The 21,612-nt window shown below is 44.3% G+C and overlaps 1 protein-coding gene across 1 annotated transcript in view; it reads right to left on the bottom strand.

The window, feature by feature from the left end:
• Positions 1-21,398, bottom strand: part of BUB1 (BUB1 mitotic checkpoint serine/threonine kinase) — a 36,404-nt gene extending 15,006 nt beyond the window's left edge. Inside the window, exons 1-15 of the mRNA XM_006909451.3 lie at positions 21,245-21,398; positions 17,788-17,847; positions 17,572-17,710; positions 17,238-17,434; positions 15,538-15,581; positions 14,805-14,905; positions 13,282-13,334; positions 13,005-13,189; positions 10,314-10,465; positions 5,215-5,471; positions 3,438-3,496; positions 2,095-2,223; positions 1,900-2,010; positions 1,104-1,203; positions 608-689 (exon numbers count right to left, since the gene is read on the bottom strand). Coding sequence (XP_006909513.1) covers positions 608-689; positions 1,104-1,203; positions 1,900-2,010; positions 2,095-2,223; positions 3,438-3,496; positions 5,215-5,471; positions 10,314-10,465; positions 13,005-13,189; positions 13,282-13,334; positions 14,805-14,905; positions 15,538-15,581; positions 17,238-17,434; positions 17,572-17,710; positions 17,788-17,847; positions 21,245-21,270 — 1,695 coding nt within the window. The 5' untranslated portion in view covers positions 21,271-21,398. The remainder of the gene's footprint in view (positions 1-607; positions 690-1,103; positions 1,204-1,899; positions 2,011-2,094; positions 2,224-3,437; positions 3,497-5,214; positions 5,472-10,313; positions 10,466-13,004; positions 13,190-13,281; positions 13,335-14,804; positions 14,906-15,537; positions 15,582-17,237; positions 17,435-17,571; positions 17,711-17,787; positions 17,848-21,244) is intronic.
• Between the last annotated feature and the right edge of the window lie 214 nt (positions 21,399-21,612).

Below are 21,612 nucleotides of genomic sequence, written 5' to 3'. Positions count from 1 at the left end.
ATCTGAAATCCAGCCCACTTTAATGTCAAAAAGTTCAACAGGACTCAAGAGCTGGGTGACAGTTTACTTAGCAGAACCCACCATGGGGTGAGAACATGGCTGAGGTGACAGGCTTCCCGCACACTCCAACACATGCTGGCAGAGCCAGGCCAGGGATGGAGAGAAGGCAGCCTGCAAACTCTCAGGGCTGGAATGCAAGTGGGTATGGGCTGACACAAAAGCCACCGTCACCAAGAATGTGGCGGGCCAGTGAACAGGCGATGCTTGTTTGCTGAGGTGTCTGACAACGGACTGCTCCAGTTCAGTTCCATCTAATGGCCTCACTTCCCAGGCCTTGAAGGCATGCGTGCCCCATGGGGTCTCTTGTCTAGCAGGAAGGCCCACGATGGCGAGGATCACAGCACATTCCTTCTCAAGTTCTGTACCTATTGCAGTGCCTGGCACAAGTAGATACTCAGGTAACTTGTAGGACAATGTCTCTACATACACTCTTCATATGACACTGTGTTTCTCAGCATGCTCTTACACTCACCGCCTCCTTTATCTGGACAACTATTGCTAAAACAAAGAGAAGATCCATTTCATGGGTGAAGGGAGTTTGACCTACCTTTGGTTTAGGGGAAAATCTGCTTACACCGCGTTCTCCAAAGGTCCTGGCTCCTGCGGGTTTATTCTTAGGCTGGGGTAACCTAAGGAAAGATTTGCAAAATTCTAAATGCCCTCACCCTTAACACATATTCTCTCTGCATCACGACCCCACCTAAGCTACCTCCTTCTCTACTTGACCAAGCCTGCAAACATAACAGAACATGCATAGATGCCTGGGCTGGTGAACTCAGGCGCATCTAACACTGGTTCAGACCCACAGACTCCCTCAGTTCTCTGCACCCCTTTCCTTGTCCACCATGTGCTTTAGCTATCTAGTGCCTAGATAGCCAGCAGTGCTGGAAAGGACCTTTAGCAAGGTCCTACAGCTGGGACTGGAAGCCAGACCCCTCTCTTGCCACCTCACTACTGCAAGTCCCGGAGGAAGCTGTGCAGCATTCCACGTCACCATGACCAGGTATCTCCCGCCACATGATTTTAACCAGCTGTTTCTTTACCCATAATTTTCTTTGTTTCCATCTTCAAACACAGAAAAAGCAGATGATAAAGAAGAGATAACCTTATTGACGCCCCAAGCCCCAGAAGAACTTGCATTTTCTGCAATAGAGAAAAAAATAGCATTTAATTATTGCATTGGGTAAAAACATCATCTTTTATGCTAAACTTCAACTACAAATAAAAAAGGTGGAATAAGAGCTTATAGGAAAGTAGTGGTATCGGCTTTTCAAATACTAGGTAATTTGTACTGGGAAGAAGAGACTTAACTGTGGTCACAAGGCTTTGCCCTCTTGTCTCGAGTTCCTGCTACATGGTATTCATCATCACCCGCCAGAACATTGCCGTCATCACCCAACTTGCTGAACGCAGCTCCTGTGGCTGTTTCCTACTTTGTATAAGGAAGACCTCATAGCCTTCCATCTTGAGTGCTCCTGAGTCTAACTGGGTCAGGTCAGCTTGACCAAAGTCTCCCTCTGGCTTCCAACAGGCACCAACTCCAGGCAGACAGGGGCTGGTTGCCGGCCCCAGCTCTCCGTCCCCACCCCTGCCATTCATCTAGGAGAAGCTAAAGCCAGACCTCAAGTCCTCAGCCCTGCAGGCCATTCGCTTCCATGGGGACCTTGTCCTTCTTTACACTATATTTTCTAAGAAACAAAGCAGATCTATGATGCACATTGAGCACCTTGTCAACCATTCTTGGATTTTCTATCCCACGCATTTCCTGCCTACGACATTCCCTGCAGCAACCACCCACAATGCTATGCACTCAGCAGCTCTTATACAAGCTGTTCTTACTTTGAAACTGGGCCTCGAATGCATCTTCATTTTGATCTAGAGATGGCCATTCATCTTGGTCATCAGACACATCAGGCAGTGTAGGAGCCTGGAACACATTCATGATGAAGCCTGAGAAGGAGAAAGAAGTATAAGCAGGCTGCGGAGGCCTGCCCCGCGCCTGCTGTCAGGGGCCATACCCGAGCACAGCTTCACCTAAGGCTTCCTTCGTGTGCACGGTGGGGGATGGCTGCCCCATGGACGGCGTTGCCTGGACCACTCCCAGCGACGTGTTTGGAGTCGTGTGAAAAGAACCTGTGTTCACAACCTTGTGTGTGTCACACCCTGTTAGAGAGATAGGGACAAGATGCAGTACTAGCAGGGGATCAGAATAATCTACAGGGACACAGTTCGATAAGAACTTTCTTACAATTAAACACTCATGGGAGCTGATAACCACCACTAAGGACCTCCATTATTACACCTCTCATGGCTTCACTTTTACCTTTATAGGTCACCTGAGGCAGGTAAGACAAGAATTATCCTTTAATAGAAAAGGGGATGAAAGCTTAAAGAGAACAGGCAGTCAGGTCTAAAATCATATCAAACTAGCAGCCTGGTCATAAACAACCCTTGGCTCCCTCTATGCCAGGAGACGCATGCCAACGGTCCAATCATAAAGGTTCATTCAGGCTGGCTTTCCGTCTCACTCGGCTGGAGTCCGGACAATGGCGCACCAGGCCCATTAGGCTGGCCTGCACCTGCCTCCTCCCCTGCACACCTCGGCCTGGGCTCTCTGCGGCATGTGGAAACATTGGGGACCTCCCCGCCTGAGGGCTCTGCACAGCCTGAGGTGGGTCTTCCATGCCCACTGCATGTGCAGCCCCATCTTGCAGCCCTGACACAAACATAGCTCTCCATGGATGTCTCCCTATTGCCTCTGCGGTTCTGACGCCCCCTCCATGCAGATGGGGTTGTCTGTTTCATGCGTGCATGAATTCTAACTCCCCACAACAGCGCTGGCACCCAGGAAGTCTGGGTTCTGTGCAGGGGTCTCCTGCTGTTTCAAGCAGCTCTGTCCTCACTGAACTGTCACTTGGGAAGGATGTCACAGTCATGGCAGGGGGGAAGGAGGGGATAAATGTCCAATCTGTTTCATATTTTATTTATAAACTTACCTTCACTGCAAATGTCTCTAACGAAGCAGTACTAAAGAGAAGTATAACCCTTCTGATCATACTTTTAAACACCTTTACTACCTCATAATATATTAAAGATGACTCTTGTTTTACATAAATTTACATTTTTGCTAAGAAATTTAACTAAAAAGTTCTCACAAATCAAGTTTCTAAAAGATTCTAACAAACAAGGTATGACTAACGAGTGGGTTTCTACCCTTATTTGAGATGTCCAGGGCTTATCTAACCCTACATTCTGAGGATGCACAAGCTCGCACCCAGCTGCACTCAGGAACCAGGGCTACCACACAGCCCTCTGGGTGACCTGGAGGGGAGCGGGCAACAGGTGGACACACACGGACAGTGACCACACATCATCACCTCCAGTCAGCTCTGCTCCACTCGGCGGCTTGAATCCATGAGTACTTCTGGTCACACATCTGGAAGAGAAAACTCTTTGAAACACACTAACTCTCAAGAAAGAACAGTGAAAAAACCGTCAGCAATTATAAGCCTGTTGTTACTATATGGATGGAACTGCTTAGGCCTATAGTGTAAGTGAATAAAATGTCTGATTTTTGTTTTCATTTCCTCTTGAGGAAAATAATTCTCGCAGACACAAGCCAGGTACTAATGTCTGCCTGACACAGTGGCACTGCCATTTAACACCGTGCTAACCGTCCCTTTATACGCAGGGCAGGACAAGACAGCGGCTTCCTCGTTCTCATGACCCCACTTATGGTGCCAGCTGACGAGCTACCATGAAGCCCCCGTCAGGGTACGGGAACGTACTGCTGTCAGCTGCATGGCCACCACTTGTGATGAGCCAGTAGCCACAGAGCGTTGTTCGCCAGACCATAACATCTATCAAGAAAGACTCAAGGCACAGAAGACGTTTATATCAGCTCAAGTACAACTGCGACAGTGGATCTATTTAAATTTGCTAGAATTCTCTTAGTGGACCCTGGTAAGGTGTAAGATAGAAACTGCAAAGCACTTAACATTTTATAAATCCCCACTAAATTGTCATAAAAGCACAAGTTTTTATATGAGACTCCAGAGAAAGGTGCCTGCCCTTTCTCTGTCATGGTCAGCTGTCCAGGCTGCTGAGAATGCCATGGGGGTCCATTCAGGTCCCGGCCTAGGCCAAGGTCAGGGCCAATCTGAAGTGCTTCTTATGGAGACCCAAATGTTGACCAGGTTGGAGTTTCACAATGTTATAAGGGAAAGTGGTCTCCGGCTCTCACAACCACACTGTTCCATCTCTGCAGGGGCAGCCAGACGCACATCACTTCTGCGGGGCCTGTCGTGGCTGCTGTGCTCGCCATTTCACAGCTGCGTAAATTAACTGTGAAGAAGGAACGGGTCGTGGCCCCCACTCAACTGCCCTCCTACGGACACGGCAAGATGCAGGGCCCAGGTTGGAATGACTGCCGATGTGAATGAAAGAGCGTGATGGCCCTGAACCGTGTTTCTGGGAGAAATCACTGACAGATGTTAACCTTGGATACCAACGAATCAGCGTTTAAGGACCGCAATCTGTGCTGAGGGCTTTACCTAATGGGAGAGTGTGAGCTACACTGTAGCTTTTATTTTTTCTAATGGATCGATGAAATTGTTATCTGTTGAGAGAGAGAGAGGCTGAAGATAAAAATTTAAAGAAAACAAGTGACGTAACACCATCATTTCAGAACTCTAGGAAAATCCCTGAGAACTGGGGCGCCTCTGCAGCATTGCCTGGACAGACCCTGGCCCAGCCATGGGTGCTCATCGCACACCGCTCTGGGTAGGAAGACAGAAGGAAGAGGACACCATGTGTCTAGGAATTGCCTGGACTGCAACAATCCCTGCATGTGTTCAGGTGAAGTCCATCAGCAAAGGCAGTTTTGGTTTAACAGCTATATGGCCTTTGGGTATTCAAATATTGTTGAGTTCAGCATACTGAAAATTTTTAACTCAGGAAAGAAGTATAAAGTAAAATGCTCTAAAAGAAGCCTGAAAAGTAAGTAATCTGCAAGAGGTGGGGCTAACGTTTCAGTGGCCTGGTTTAATTCAACACGGGAACCACTGTCTGTTACACCTGCCCCAGTGCCACAGACCGTGCCAGGGTTGAGACCCATTCACAGCACTGGCAGCTCTAGCAGCAGCTTTGGCTCACCTGGCATCTTTTCCGGCTGCTGCAAACATGGAGTCTGTCACTGGCTGTGATGTCAAAGGAGCAGGAATCATACTCTGGCTGACAGCTGGGGACACCAAAGTTACAGTGATAGCATTTGCCTCAGGAGGAACAGCTGGAGGTGCCTCTCTGGGTCTCTGTCCCAGGTGCTCTGAAGTCTGCTGGGTGATAGCCGGCAGAGACCGAGTACTCGGTTCTTGCTTGGAGCCGACACTGGGCCCCATGCACAGTGGGTCAACCTTTCATGGAAAGCAAACAAAGGAAAGCAAAGCCATGAAGTGTACAGCACTTGTGACTAGCTATTACAGCTTTCAAACACTGGCATCTGTCTTCAGAGGTCCTTTTCCCCTGGAGTTATTCTGCAATGCACAGGCAACATTGACAGAGACCAGTCCCCACATGGAGCTCTTATGGGCAACCACAGACTCGATGGGCAGCTCGTACTTCTGACCGCTGCTCATCAGGGTCTAAGACCAGTCTCACTGCTCTTTACTTAAGTCTAGGAAAAGACCAACAAGTCAATGTTATCAAATGTTCATCATGGTGTCCTTTCTGTTAAAATATCCTCGGTAGCTACTCTCTCTCTAATGAACAGGAAACATGAGCATAAGCTGCAGTTACACCTGCCACACAAGCACGGCTCACATGGGACAGGGGGCAAGCTCTTCACTTAGAATCTTTGCTTTCCTACTCAGTGTACTTAGACTATAATTGTATACTTTTATGTTACCAAGTTAAAGACAGAAGAGTAAATTCCTCACCCTGTAAAAGTAGTCTCACAAACTATTAAGAAAAGCATCAAATATATAGAGCAAAACTAGCTATTTCACCAACAAATGGACATACTCACAGGTTCTGGCCAAGATGGCCGAGCAGAAAAATGCTGTGCTCGCCTCCTCCCACAACCACATCACAGTTGTAACTACATTACAGGACTACCACCCTTGAGAAGCATTTGAAGCCCAGATGAATAGAAGTCCTGTAACTAAGGACACGGAGAAGAAGCCACTTTGAGATTGGGGGAGGTGGTATGCAGAGGCACCGACCTGGCGGCCCCACACCCACATGGGGCACTTGAGCATCAGGAGGACATCTTGGTGGTGGGGTTCTCCCTGAGGAGCAAAGAGTCCCGGCCCCACACTGGGCTCTCCATTCCAGACCACCAGTGCTGGGAAGAGGAGTCCCCCACAACATCTGGCTGTGAAAACCAGCAGGGACTCAGTCCGGGTGACACAGAGAGCGGCTGGAGGCCCGGGTGTCCTCTTAAAGGGCCTGCACAGATTTGCCTGCTCTCACTCACCCCGAGCTCCAGAGAAGGGCAAGCAACTTGGAAAGGCCAGAGACGAGTAAGGGGAGGAACTGAATTGTCTGGCACAGGGTGAGGGCTGGGGGGGCAGCTCTCTCAGAGACTAAAGCGCCACTGTCCCTGTTGAGCCATCCTCTGACACAGCCGCAGGTGCAGGCAGCCATCAAAAATGAGTATTAACCTATAATAACTGCTCTTGCCTGCCTGGTGATTCCCTGCGACCTCGCCCCACTCAACTTTTTCAGTGCCCATTCCTCGTAAGTGGCAGTATCTGCCAGCACTGCAACTTTCCTAAAATCTCTCAAAGGTCCACAAAGTGCAAACAAATAGTGGATGACCTCGGCATGCCCTATGCCTCTGGCAAAGCGGCCCCCAAACTAGCACTAGCAGTGGCCGGCCTCGCTTCACAGCATAGCCTCTCCGAAGTGCCTCTAAGCCCAGCACTGGCAGCTACCAACTGCATATCACCTTGCTGTTCCTACCAGGTGGCTCTGGCTGAACACAGGCAGCACCTGAGCCCCTCCCAAGACGACCCAGAACCAACACACCCAGCAGCAAGCTTTGGACCACACCAGAGCACCACCCAATTAGTGCCACAAATGACACAAACAAAGGGTGGACCAGAGCACAGCCAAAGCGAATCCCACTCCATGGGGTTGGCTCCCACACATCAGCTCTGTCTGCTGTAGTCACGGCCAGTCCTCACAGCCAATCAGCCCAAGGGTCAGTCCCACCCACTGGCACACCACCAAATGAGGCTCAACTACAAGAGGAAAGCACACACAATACACACAAAGGACACTCCTGGAGCACCCAGCTCAAGTGACCAAGAAGACTGTGCCACTGAGCCCTACAGGACACCTACTACATAAAGCTACTCTATGAAGATTGGGAAAAGTAGCAGTTCTACTTAATACATAGAAACAGACACAGGGAGGCAGCCAAAATAAGGAAACAAAGAAACAAGTGTCAAATTAAAGAACAGAACAAATCTCCAGAAAAAGAACTAAACAAAATGGAGATAGATAAGTAATCTATCAGATGCAGAGTTCAAAACACTGGTTATAAAGATGCTCAGTGAACTTAGGGGAAGAGTAAAGGAACTCAGTGAGAACTTTAACAAAGAGATAGGAAACGTAAAACTAGAGATAGAAAATATAAAAAAAATCTCAGAAATGAAGAATACATCATTAGATGGAGTCAACAATTAGATGAAGCACAGGATCAAATCAGTCATTTGGAAGATAAGGTAGCAGAAAACACCTAATGAGAACAGAAAAAAGGAAAAAGAACCCAAAACAATGAGAGTAGTTTAAAGGGCAAGGGTACCAACATTCACATCACAATGGTACCAGAAGGAAAAGACAGAGAGCAAGGAATTGAAAATCTACTTGAAGAAATAATGACGGAAAACTTCCCAAAACTGACAAAGGAAATAGACATACAAGTCCAGGAAGTAGAGTCCAAAACAAGATAAACCCAAAGAGGCCCAACATCAGGACACATCATCACTAAAATGCCAAAGGTTAAATTCAAAGAGAGAATCTTAAAAGCAGAAAGAGAAAAGCAGTTATCTACAAGGGAGCTCCCATTAACACTGTCAGCTGATTTCTCAACAGAAACTTTGCAGGCCAGAAGAGATTGGCACAAAAGACTCAAAGCGATGAAAACCCAGTACTTACAAACAAGATTCATCTATCCAGCAAAATTATCATTTAGAATCAAAGGACAGATAAAGAGCTTCCCAGACAAGAAAAAGCTAAAGGGTTCATCACCACGAAGCCGATATTACAAGAAATGTTAAAGGGACTTCTTTAAGAAAAATAAAAAAAATAAAAAATATGAATAAGAAAATATCTCAAAGAAAAAAATTCTCATTGTGAAAGGCAAACACATATTAAAAGCAGTGGGTCGACCAACACTAAAGCTGGTACGAAGGTTGAAAGGCAAAAGCACTAAGGTCATGTGTAATTGCAACAGTACATTAAGGGATCCATATAAACACATACACAAAAGAAGTAAAAAATAACAAAAACATGAACATGAAGGGTTGAGTAAAAATGGTAGTGACTTTACAATGTGTTTGAACTTAAGTGACCATCAACTGAAAACAGACTGCTGTAGACATAGCTTGGTATATGTGAAGCACATGGTAACCACAAGCCAAAAACCTACAAGAGAGATACAAGAAATAGAGAAAGAAATGCAAAAGACCTCTACAGAAAGTCATCAACATACCAGAGAAGAAAAGAACAGAGAAGAACTACAAAAACTGTCAGAAAGCAATTATTAAAATGGCAACAACTGCATACCTATCAATCATTGTGAAATGAAATAAATCAGACAAAGACAAATACTATGTGTTCTCACTTATATATGGAATCTAAAAACCAAAATAAATGAACACACAAAACAGAAACAAACTCAGAGATACAGAGAACATTTTGATGGTTTCCAGATGGGAGGGGAGTTTGGGGGCCTGGCTAAAAAAGGTGAAGGGGTTAAGAAGTAAACATTAGCAGTTACAAAACAGTCACATGATGTAAAATACAGCGCATGGAATACAGTCAGTAATATTGTAATACTATGTACGGTGTCAGGTGGGTACTAGACTAATTGGGAGATGACTACATAAGCATATAAATGTCTAGTCACTGTGCTATACACCTGATATAACATTGTAAGTCAACTGTATTGAAAAAAAAGTTTATAATGGTCATCGAAAAAGATTAAAAATGTCCTATACCATATTCTCACCTACCAAATTAGTAAAGATTAAAAATAATCATAACATTCAATTCTGAAGAAATATTTGTGAAAAGAATAATCAGATTTTCTCTATCAGATAGCAAAACATACAGCAGAGCTGCAGGGGATACAGAACGATCAAGGAAAAAACTATCACCCAAAACAAAGATGAAGAAAATCCCCCAGAAGTGTGGGACCAAAATGCTCAGGTACTGAACGTAACAGGTGGAAAGCACACCATCATCATGTCACCGTTCTGGGGAAGCCACCGGCACGGTAGAGGACAATGGCGGGCACGTTCCAAAAAGCAGGAACTAGAATGACTCTGAGCTTCTCAACACAGACAAGGAAGCCAGAAGGCAGGAGTGGTGCCTTCTAAGATCTGAGGGGACGTGGTGACTGCCTCCCAGAACTCCATGCTCAGCCAAATTATCACCCTAGTGCGAGGGTAGAATAAAGTTGCTTTTAGATGTGCGAGAGAGCTCAAACAACCCTCACACTGCATTTCTACAAAAAACTCTTGGAGACTGTGCACCACCAAAATGGGCGAGTTACAGAGCGATGGTGACAAGGGGCCCAGAAAACAAACAGGGACACACCACAGAGGAGGAACCAGGGGAAGATGGCTGCCCCAGGCCAGCCTGGGGGACAAAGATGGAAGGCTCTGGGAGGGGTGTGGCCAAAGAAAATGAAACTAAGCATGTATTTGATGCACTTGACCATAATGAAAGGGCACGTCCAGTCTCTTCAGAGTGTGGGGATACAGGACTGGTAAGTACCAAGAAAACACAGCAAAAGAAAATGAGACAATTCTTTTAACAATTTCTTGGAACTATCCAGGGAAAATACATTACACAAAAAAGGAAATCCAAACAAATTTAAAAAAATAAAACAATCCAGTAGAAACATAAATATATAAACACACAAATAAACATGTAAATGCACATTTAACACTAGAATTAGCTCTAAAAACAGGGCACAGAAAGGTGCAAACAGAAAGGAAACCGAAGGTGTCAAGCACACACACCTCAGGACTCTCCTGGAAAGCAGGCAGGCTCTCCTGTGGTGGCTCCGCCACTTGATGCAACTTCTTATGAAGTTCATCCATTTTCTCTTTCAATAGCTGTTCTTCAAAAGCATTTGCTTCTTTCCTTTTCATGTAATGTCTGTCTTCATTTACTTTAAGATAAAAAATGGTTTGCACACAGTTTAAATCGAGGCCATAGGATGGCAATTGTTTTACTAACCTTTTCCATATGTATTAGGTTATCAGAACTGAAACATGTATTATCGTTATTCTGCTTTTTATTGATCTAAATTAAGGTAGAGTTGACATATAAATCATTAGTTTTGGGTATATGACATGATACTATATTTATATGTATTCTGAAATGATCACTGCACTAAGTGTAGTTATCAACTGTCACCATGTGTGGTTACAAAAATATTTTCCTTTTGATGAAGACTTTAAAGATCTCTCTTAGCAACTTGCAAATATGCAACACATTAACTACAGTCACCATGCTGTAAATTGTATCTCCATGCCTTATTTATTATATAACTGGAAGTTGATAATAACTTTGTACCTTTTATCTTTACCATTTTGTTATTTTGTTATTATGCCAACTCCCACCCCAGGTGAGCAGCAATCTGTTGTTTGTATCTACAAATTTTTTTTTTTTAATTCCATATTTAAGTGAGGTCCTACAGGATTTGTCTTCCTCTGACTTACTTCACTTAGCATAATGCCCTCAGGTCCATCCATGTTGTCATGAATGGCAAGATTACATTCTTTTTTTTCATCACAATAATATTCCATTGTGTTTGTGTGTCAACCACAATTTCTTTATCCATTCTTCCACTGTTTTTGTATCTTGGGTATTAAGAAAGATGAAATAAACATGGGGTATGTATATCTTTTTGAATCAGTGTTTTCATTTTTCAGTGTTTTCTACATTGATTTTGTATCCTGCAATCTTACTGATTTGATTAATTCTAACATTTTTTTGGTGAAGTTTTTCTATATATACCATGTCATTTGCAAAGAGTGAGTTTTACTTCTTCCTTTCCAATTTGAATGCTTTTCATTTCTTTTTCCTGTCTAAATGTGCCTAGTACTTTGAACGTTATGTTGAATAAGAGTGGTGAGAGCAGGCATCCTTGTCTTGTTCCTGATCTTAGAGGAAAAGCTTTTAGCTTTTCACCAAAGAGTATGTTGGCTGTGGGGTTGTCACATATGGCTTTTATTATGTTGAGGTATGTTCCCTCTATTCCCACTTTGTTGAAAGTTTTTATTATAAGTGGATGTTGAATTTTGTCAAACGGTTTTTCTAAATCTGTTGAAATGATCATATGATTTTCATCCTTGATTTTGCTAAGTGATGTATCATGTTGATTGATCTGCGAAATGTTGAACCATGCCTACATGCTGGGGAAATTCCCACTTAATCATCGTGTATGATCTTTAAAAATGTACTGTTGAATTCGGTTTGCTAATATTTTTGTTCAAGGTTTTTGCATCTATGGTCGTCAAGGATACTGGCCTGTGATTTTCTTTTCTTGTGGCGTCCTTATCTGGTTTCAATATCAAGGTAATGCTTGTTTCCTAGAGTGAGTTTGGAAGTGTTCCTGCCTCTTCCATTTTTTGGAAGAGCTTCAGGTTTGGTGTTAATTGTTCTGTGAATGTCTGGTAGAATTCATCTGTGAAATGTGGAAGAATTCACCTTTTAATTATAATTTTTACCTGTCCTCGGCATGGTTACTTTTAAGTTCAGGGCATACAAGTTACGAAAATTTACATGTCTATCAACAATAATATTTGGTAATGTCAAAACAAACATGGTTGTGGAAATCATTTGAAAATGGAAGTTTTTAAAAGTCATAAATCTTTAGATGCTTTCTAAGAAGAAATAAAAGCAAAGTACATTGCAGGTAGTCCCACTTCCAATGACTCGTTAACATAATTATGTCACATACAAATCAAAACGCCTAAGACTTTAGGTCATAGTGTGTGAAAGAAAAATGTATCTATCTGTGCATGGAACAAAATGGGTCCTCCATGAGTGTGAACAGTTCTCTCAGGTGTCGACCGATTGAGAAATTAGAAACATAAAAGGAAGGCTGACAGAGTGACCATAGCGCAAGCAGCTGAGATGGTGTGAGCCCCGAGTGGAACAAAGGCTCATTTTCCTCCGAGGTCCACACCATTACAGCAAAGGACGTGCCAACAGCGGTGCTGACATTCACGGTTTTCTCTGAGGGAACCTTGACGCACTCTGCAGCCAGAAATGACATGGCGCTTTATCAGAGGACTCCTTCTAACGTGTAGTGTTTCAGATCCTGGGAAATCTCTTCTCAACTCCAATTCCTAACTTAGTCCCTTCACAGTACCAATGATGGACGCAGTGATTTAGAGTTGCTATATATAGAAGTTCAAATCTATACAGGTAATGTTTAATCATTTTAAAACACCTATTTCACTAAAAGCTAAGGCAGCGCAGATGTGGCTGTCTGCTTCGTGCTGGTTCACCTCCAAGCCCTTGGATAGCCAGGCTGCCACACAAGCACTGACCAAAGATGTTCAGGCTTCTGATAGATGTGCTGCAGCCTTCTTTGCATTCTTTTAGCACAGACAACTATCTGTTTAAAAATGTTAGGCACTCAGAAACGAGGGTTATTTTTGTGACATAAAAATAAGTGAATAAGAAGACCACAGTACCCCACTGCTCATGCTTTCTCCGCTGATTGTACTTCTGGGCTCTCAGCTCTTCAAAGGAGAATTCTGAGTCCCCACGAATGAGCTTTGCCTTGCAGTACATAACCATCTGCTGGATGTCTGCTCTGGCTGCCAGAGAGGGCTGTGCAGAGTAACCCGATTTAGAAATCATGACCACCCTTTGTTCCCTATAATGGAGAAAAATACATGATTTGCAACACTGTACAAAAGCAGCTCTTGAGGGAAGCTAAGGAAAGATTAATGCACTGATGGTACTTGCATATTCGACTCTTTATCACAAGCTGAAGATGTTACTCCAGAAGCTTCTGAACCCTAAAAAGACAAAAAAGAAGCATAAAGCACTCACTTAACTGAATAGAAATCAGCTCCCAGATTATTTCACGAAACACGAAAACACTTGAAGGGCCTCTTCATCAGCGAGTAGATTTAGATGTGTTCTTTTAAATTATAATTAACATCTGAAGCTTTAGTTTGCACAGTGAAATCTTACAGTAACTTCGACAACTAAAGACTCCAATTAGTCTTTAGTGATGTACAAAATTTCTACTTGGTAGTAGGGAAGGGCTAGCATCTAGGCCATGGCACCTAAGCGTTACAGGACTAACATTCCAAATGCCACATTTAAAAAATCATTAGCATTTTCTTCTGGCACTTTCTATTATCCCCAGGAGTTCCCAGTGTGAGCATTCATTCCCGAACCTAGTATTTACTGACACCCCTACATGTCGTGTCCCGAGCTAGTTCCTGGAAATGTGATTGTAAACAAGACCCCTCACTACTGTCTAAAATGTCACCTCTAAATGATGGCAAGTGTGCGCAGGATGTTACTGGGGCAGTTTGAGTACCTATCAAATCAGGAATGTGTGCTCTGCCTCTAGGGATGTACTACATGCATGAAATGTAAACAGGTGCAGTTGCAACAGAGCCTCTTCCACTGGACTTGGCTAGGGAAGGTCCCAGCAGTTTGAAAGGGCAGCTGAGGCAGGAAGGCGCAGACACACAGGCTGAGCGAGAGAGAGGAGCATTTCTGTACGTCACTGAGTCATTGGGGCAGAAAAGGTCTCGACAGGGCAAAGTCTTGAGGAGGATAAAAGACAAGCTCTGGTGGGAAGCCACCTTTCCCCAATGCGATAGCGGTAGAGGACACAGTTATGCTTATTGGTTGGTGGCAGAAAGCTGACAGATGTCATCAGATGAGAATGGCTTGGGCTGTCTCACTGAAATAGTGTTTTTGCCCCTGAGGGAGAGGTTAGAGGTAGTCAAGTCCCCAGTCCCAAATCTGAGTGTGAAAAAAAGTTTAAAACCACTATAGTTTGGCATTAGAGTGAAACAGAAGAGATACTGGGAAACTGGAAATATAATTGCCTGGAGTTAGAGCCTGAGTTGAGGTGACTGCCACCAATGTTTAGAGCTGAGTTTTTAGGAGCCTCCAGGTGGGTGAGGTCTGGGGAGGGGCCCTGGGCCTACGAGAGGGTGGCTGGCAGGACAGAGGAGGAGAGAAGCTACAGGGGCGCCTCTGAGCATGTGGAGCCAGGAGGCGGTGTGGTAGGGGTGCCTAGGTCTGATAAATGCAAAAGGTGGGTCTGGCAATGAGTCATTTAAATTGAATACTGGAGGTGTGTGGTAGGAGATAACAGGCCACACAGTCGTCACAGGCGCAGGTGGCTGCCACAAAGGTTCTAATATAGATAGAAAAGGCTGAGGAAAAGAGGTGCCAAAGTGGGTGTGGAAAGCAGCAGATGACCATTCAATACCATTCCCAGTTTTCACAGTTATTGTCACCTGAAGCTTAGAAACACAGGCTGCATTATTTCCTGGATTTGGTTTTGATGTCATCATCTGGTTTAAAATCTGAGCGTCATGCAGAGGTTCTGAGGTTCTAGCTATGGGGGAGATGAAATAAAGAGAAATAAAGGTAAAATCCATGTTAAATAAAACTGTTACGAATACATTCTCCTAATTTTTCAATAAGTAGCATTAAGAAATAAATCGGCTCATCTAACACTGTCTCACAAAGTGTAACTAAAACACCTTTTAGATAAGAGAAATAGTGTAGACAATTTTCTGATTGATTCAAAATGCCCAATATGCAAAAGAAAACTCTAACAAGTTATTTTAAACAACAGGATAGGACAGTCCACACTTATTGCTGAAATGTAATCTTTATTTCTAAGGAAGAAAATGACTTTCTTTAAAAGTTGCATTAAGCACATTTGATTCAATTCAAAGTAGATGGACTCCAGAATAAATACTGTACTCCATTTGGGGCAATTTTGATTTTTTTTTTTAACCCTAAGAACACAATGAAACCACCAGTTTTCTGGTGGGTTTGCTCTTTAAGGTTCTGATCTCCAGAGCTGCTCAGCGGCCTGTATGAGCAGAGTGCCTTCTCTATTACCTGAGACAATACAGTCAAGAAATAGTGGATGAATTTGTTTCCTAAGGAAAAAAGAAGTAGCGCAAATTAGTGACTAAATTATCAATAATTCTGACATTTTAGAAAGCATTATTTTACCTTGAGCTGGCAACTGGGTTTCAGTGACACGTGTCTGAAATAACCTAAATGACAGAAGACATTGAAAATCAATACAGATTATAAACTGCAGTTTAATGCATACTTGCATTAAAGCAAAAGCTAAATAAGAAAGCTATTCTAAGCTAGTAAAGACTGAGGTCAAGAGAGAATGTAAAGTTGAATTTTAGAGTTGCTTCAAAATTTAAAAAATATTCTAGTATTATCTTCATACCCAATACACTCACACTAGAAAATCCTTCTGTTGGCCTAGTTTATATCAGTACTTCTCAAACCTACACACCAAATGTGCCCTCCTTCTCTGTGTACCACATATGCCAGTGATTCAACCTGAGGTGTTTGAACCCTCTATTCAAGCACGCTATATCCCTGGAACACAATGAATCTAACGTTTGGAAAAAAACACAAACTAAGACTGCTACTTACAAAGGCAGATATAGAATTGTTCTTACTGTGAGAACTTAAATACGTCACTTCACGGCACCTTGCACATCAACTCAATTTGTCAAGTAACATGCAACTTCCACACCCGACAGTTTTGGACGATGTGAGCAGGAGTACACAGTATAAGGAGACTAAGAGACATAGAGCCAAAGGAAACCAGGTGCCAAATCTGATTTCACTCTTAATTCAAACGAACCAATGGTTAAAAAATATTACATAATGAGGAAGGACTGAAAATTAGATCTAAGAATTATTGATAATTTCATTAGTGAAAATAGTGTAAGGCTCTGTAAGAAATCACCTTTTAGAGATGTTTAAAGAAGTGTTTGGAATAAAATATCTTGCTGTCTTAGATTTGCTTTAAATTCCACACAGAAAAACAAGTTCAAAAGTCAAAATTATTATGAAAAAGAGCATGTGCACTACAGCAAGATGAAAAAACTGAGCATATTAAATACTGGAAGGGTACAGTGACACACACCATCTAATTTGCTGCTATAGGGGCCAGCAGAATATTGGCAGAACTTTTCAGCAGGCAACTTGGCGACATGTACAACTCTTAAAACTCTCCATGTATATCCTTTGACTCAACCGTCTCAATTTTGAGAACCTATCAGAAGAAACTAGCTAAAAATAGAAAATATGAGATACTTTTATGATGAAGGAAAAAGATCTTGACACAAAGCTGCTTGGGTACCCGAAGCATGATTGCAATCCTGAAACAAGAGGGAAAAATGCCAACTAAAATGCCGGAAGTTTCTTCTGTTCTGGTTTTCTATATTTTGCAGATTCCCTAAATGAGGTGTATTTAATCACAGAAAAAGTAAAAAACTATGAAAACCAAAATTATTCATTAAGATATTATGTTGTTTATAAGAATTACAACGTTCAACTGTAGAACTGCTCGAAGGTGGCATAACTCCTACACAGAGTTACAGCCCTTTCCAAGTATTTGAAAGCTCTTTACTTCCTAAAAGCAGCGTAGAGCTAGGTCTACACACCAGACCTGCAGTTCCCATTTACCACTGTAACTTGCAAACACTGAGGTGCACAGGGTGTAGAAAAGGCACTGGAAGGAACCACGTGAAATGTCAGCAGTGTACTTCTGGGCAGTTTCTTCCCCTGCACGCTTCGTGTCAGTCCCACGCTCCACCCGAGAAGAGACCACAACCTGCTTCCAGAGCAGACACGATGGCCAGAGCAGGAGCCACACGCATACTACCTGTGCTGCACGCTACCTGTACTGCTGCCGCAGTGGCTCGCCTGGCTCCGCCCGGCTCTGCAGGCCCCTCCGGAAGACAGCGCCAGCGAGCTGCAGCTCTCCGCTGGCCTCCAGGTGTGCGGCCCAGGCTATATATAGGCGGGAGCACCGTGCCCCAATCCCATGGTTGTACAGAAACTCAAAAAACTGATGACGGTCACTGTTGCACTCAGCCTGCAGAAACCGGAAGTGAAAGGCATGAGAACGCAGGGACCGCTGCCAAGTCCCTCCGACCTGCTAGAAGGTCTAGGCCGCCCAGTGTAGGGGAAGCCCGTGGGCCCTTCTCTGCTCATACCCACAAATATACTTACAAATTTTAAACAATAGTTGATGAATCTTGGGTCATCGTGGTATCTCTTCTTATCTAAAAACTCCTTCATTAACTGCTCTAATAGAGTTGTCGAGTATTCTTTATTCTCAGGAAAATTCTCTTCTACCCACTGCATGTAACTAGGAAAATGTGGACAGCATTAGTTTTCAGGGCAGCACGCAGTTGTTGAAAGGGAAGAAATGGACCAGATGCTGACCTTTCCCATTCACCAAGTGGGTCATCGCCCTTGTACCGCTGCATATGGGCTTCGAACATTCTAAAAAAGAGAAACATATACACATGGGATATTAGGCTGACTCTTAAAAGCAGAAAATATATTTTATTTTGTACTTATCATTTATACACCTTAAAATGGAAATCTTACATATCAATCCAAATGCTATATAAAAATGAAAAGAGCATTCATTTGGAGTGGTCAGAAGCAGTGTTTTCCAGACAAAAGTGAGACCCAAGGCCCCTGAGTTTAGCTCTAGAAGGACAGAGTGGGATGAGGATCCCCAGCTCTACCCCCAAGAGTCTCCTCCTCCTCCCACTGATCTCCAATGTCACCACCATGGCCATGAGGTAGGGCCCACAAGTTTGCTGCTTCTCCTCCCAATGGTGGGACTCAGGCCCTGGGGTCCTGACTCAGCTCTTCCCATCCCCTGTGCCCAGGAGTCTGGCTGAGACTGGAGGACAGAGTTTGAGAGAGGCTTGTGAGTGGGTGTGAGAGAGCCCAGGTAGCACCAGTGGGGGTTTCCAGACAGTGTTCTTCCCAGGCCTCAAGGGAACACAATGTCCCTGCAAAGAACACAGGATGGCAGTGCTCCTAAATCAGCGACTCTAGCTCCCCAGGGGCCATGCCAGGCCTGCTTCCGGTGTCCAACCACAGCTTCAGAAGCACCAACCAGACAATGCCAGTTCTCCATGGGTGTGCAGGTGCAAGGGAGGTAAACAAACAAACAAAAAGAAACATACAGAATAATGTCAGGTGACATTAAGCACTCCGAGGAGAATGAGAGAAGGGGCAAGAGTATTTTCAGATACAGTGGTCAGGGAAGACATGTCCCTCTGAGGGGTGGCATTTGATCACTGCCTTCCAGGGAGCCATGTAACTGTTTCCTGTGCTGAGCTAGGAGAAGGGTGGGGTGACAAGATCTATTTTGCACTTTGAAACGCTCAATCAGCCTCTCCACATGAAGAAGGGGTTGGGAATTGAGAACAGAAGTGGGAAACCAGTTAGGAAACTGCTGTGGTCCCAGTGACACAGTGAGCTGATGGTGGTGGGGGCAACCCAAGTGTGGAACCTAGCCTGTCTGAGAAAGAGATGATAGGACTTGCTGGTGGGACTGCACACTGGGTGTGAGGGAAGAGTCACGCTAAGGAAGATTGCAAGGATTTCTACCAGGTTCATCATAAGATTTCTGGAAAAAAGGATGTAAAAGCAACACTTCTAGGTATGATTTCAGCATACAAATGAGATCAATGTTTCTTATGACTCAAAAGCCAGAAGCCACAAAAGAAAAGCTCAATAAAGTCAACTATATAAAAATAAAAGGGTTTCCATGTGTGTAACAAAAAATTTAACTTTCACAGCTAAAAGTCTTTTTATTAAAAGAAAGGGTTTATTAGGCTATTGCTAGCAAAAGAAGACCAGTCCTGGGGCATGAAGTTTTAACTACCAGGAGGGTGGCTAGGTAGGAAAGACATGCCCTTCCTCCTGAGTTTTGTAAGTGTTTTTACACACCAAATGTGTGTGTTTGTGTATGTGTGTGGCGGGGGCGGGGGGGGAAGGAGGGAGATGGAAGCAGCTCTGAAAGGATTCAAGTAGCTGTAGACAAAGGGGTACCAGAAGAGGGAACGGGGCCAGTGCTGGGGTGGCTGCAGCAGAGTCTAGGAAAGCTCCTGTGCCAACCACAGGAGGGTCCCAGGCCACGCTCTCCTTTAGATAACCTTGGAAATAGCCACCCAGAAGTGAACTAGTGATTCCGATAGACCCTCAGGAGTGTGGGCAGTCTTTCATCGATTTTGTCAGCTGTTTGCTGATTAACCCCTTTTTGCCTCTTCCTTCCACCCTCTGGCGGCTGTGATGTAATTCCATGCATCTGAGGATTTTGTCCTTGTCATGTAAAACAAAACCAACCAACAAAACACTAAGCAGAGTAGAAAGAGAAATGATAAACTGGTATAACAAGACATAACTTCTAGAAACTGGAAACAAAATCCAATTTAAAAAATGAACTAAAGAGATTCCACAGAAAAATACTCAACCTCTCCCATAAGAGAAATTCAGTCACTGAGTAAGTTTCTCACCACCAGACTGGCAAAGATGCAACAAGCACGTAGGTGAAGCAATGAAATCCTGCCTGCAGGTGGGAGCACTCTCAATCCTGCCAAGGGACTTGGTGATACCTACCAAAATTACAGACAGATTTACTTTGACTTAGCAAACCCGCTCTGGGAATCGAAGAGCCAGATACGTCTGTGTATGTGTGTAATGCCACAGGTGTTAGATTTTTCTCTGCAGCACTATTTGTGATAGCAAGAGGCTGTCAACACCCAAGTAGCCACCAAGGGGGGTACTTTTCAGATCAACATGGTACACAAAATATTACGCAGCTGTAAAAAAGAATAAGAAGAACTCTATATATTGACAGAACTCTCCAAGGACAGTGTTAAGTAAAAAAGCACTGTATACTGTGCTACATTCCAGACAAAGGCAGAAAGTGTAACACACACAGATATATTAATATATTATTATAATATGAACATTTATATTTGTGAAAATAATTTTCACTTGAAAAATAAACTAGAAAAATGATTAAGCATGTCAGAGGCTGAGAGAGTAGACAGGTATAAACCTTAGTGAATACTTTTCTAAATCTTTTTTTGTAACTATATTACTTATTTTAAAAATTAAAAAATTATCATTTCTAAATTTTAAGGAAAAGTCTTAGAGCAAAGAGATTTTTGTTCGGACTGTCCTAAACGACCTCCGCCTTCTGACCCCTGTCAGGTCACCTCGGCGCTGACAAAACTCACCAGCTTTACCCCTGTCACATATGGTTTAACTTTTAAATGCTTTTGAAACCGTTGGGATAAATCGTCTAAATCCTATAACAAAGGCATGGTAATTTTAAACACTGACAGCAGGCTGAGATGAATGATAGTAAGCGTAGTTTTTTTTACCCTTAGAGTACACGTCATTCAAAGGCTTTTAAGAGATGACTGTGGGGTGATGGGTAAGAGCAGTTCTGAGTTTTCTCCCTGCTGTGTACAATTTTTTTAAAAAAAGTAGCCCTTGAGTGTGTTTCAGGAAACCTACACGCAGGTTTACTTTTTTGTTTTTCTCAGCGGCGCATGCGCAGTGCGTACTCCCGGCCAATTCCTAGCGGGGCTCTGAGGGCCCCAAATCCCGCAACGGCCACTGCAGCCTTGGCCAGCCGACGAGGCCGGGGTTTGGGCGGAGAGCACCGGCCACACAGTTGGAACCTGTCCAGGACTCCAAGTGGCCCACAGCCCGGGTGGGGCGACGGTGGGAACAATCTTCAAGGAACAGGAAAGGGGTGGGACTGGCAGAGAGGAGGGAGCCGGCGAGCCGGCGCCTGCAGACCCCAGGACCGAACCCGAGGTGTCCTAGCATCCGCCAGCCCACCCAGCAGACCCACACTCACTGGAAGGCGTTTTCCGGGTCATCCATGGCGAGAGGACAAGGCCAGCAGCAAGCCCACCAGTGCCGCGAGCGAGGAGCCGCTACCGATTCGAATCTCCCGCGCAGCCGCAGTCGCCGTGACGAGCGTTGGCCAGGGGCGTGGCCATTGGCCTCGGTAGCAGTCGGACTGGCCAATCGTCGGGGCCGTTGCCAGGAGACCAAGTCCCGCCTCACCGCTGTGAGACCTAATTGGGTAGCTGGTCATTGGCTTCAGCTGCAGGGCCGGCCAATGGTCGGGGCCATTGCCGGGAGACTAAGTCCCGCCTTCCCCGCGCGCCTCAGCCTCTCCCTCTTCCCTCCGCCTTAGTGGAACCGGAAGCTCACGGCCGG

This window comes from Pteropus alecto, unplaced genomic scaffold, assembly GCF_000325575.1.
Source record: "Pteropus alecto unplaced genomic scaffold, ASM32557v1 scaffold223, whole genome shotgun sequence".
NCBI classification, from domain to species: domain Eukaryota; kingdom Metazoa; phylum Chordata; class Mammalia; order Chiroptera; family Pteropodidae; genus Pteropus; species Pteropus alecto.
Note: the sequence above shows the minus strand (reverse complement) of the source record. Positions and strands in the feature narration are given on the sequence as shown.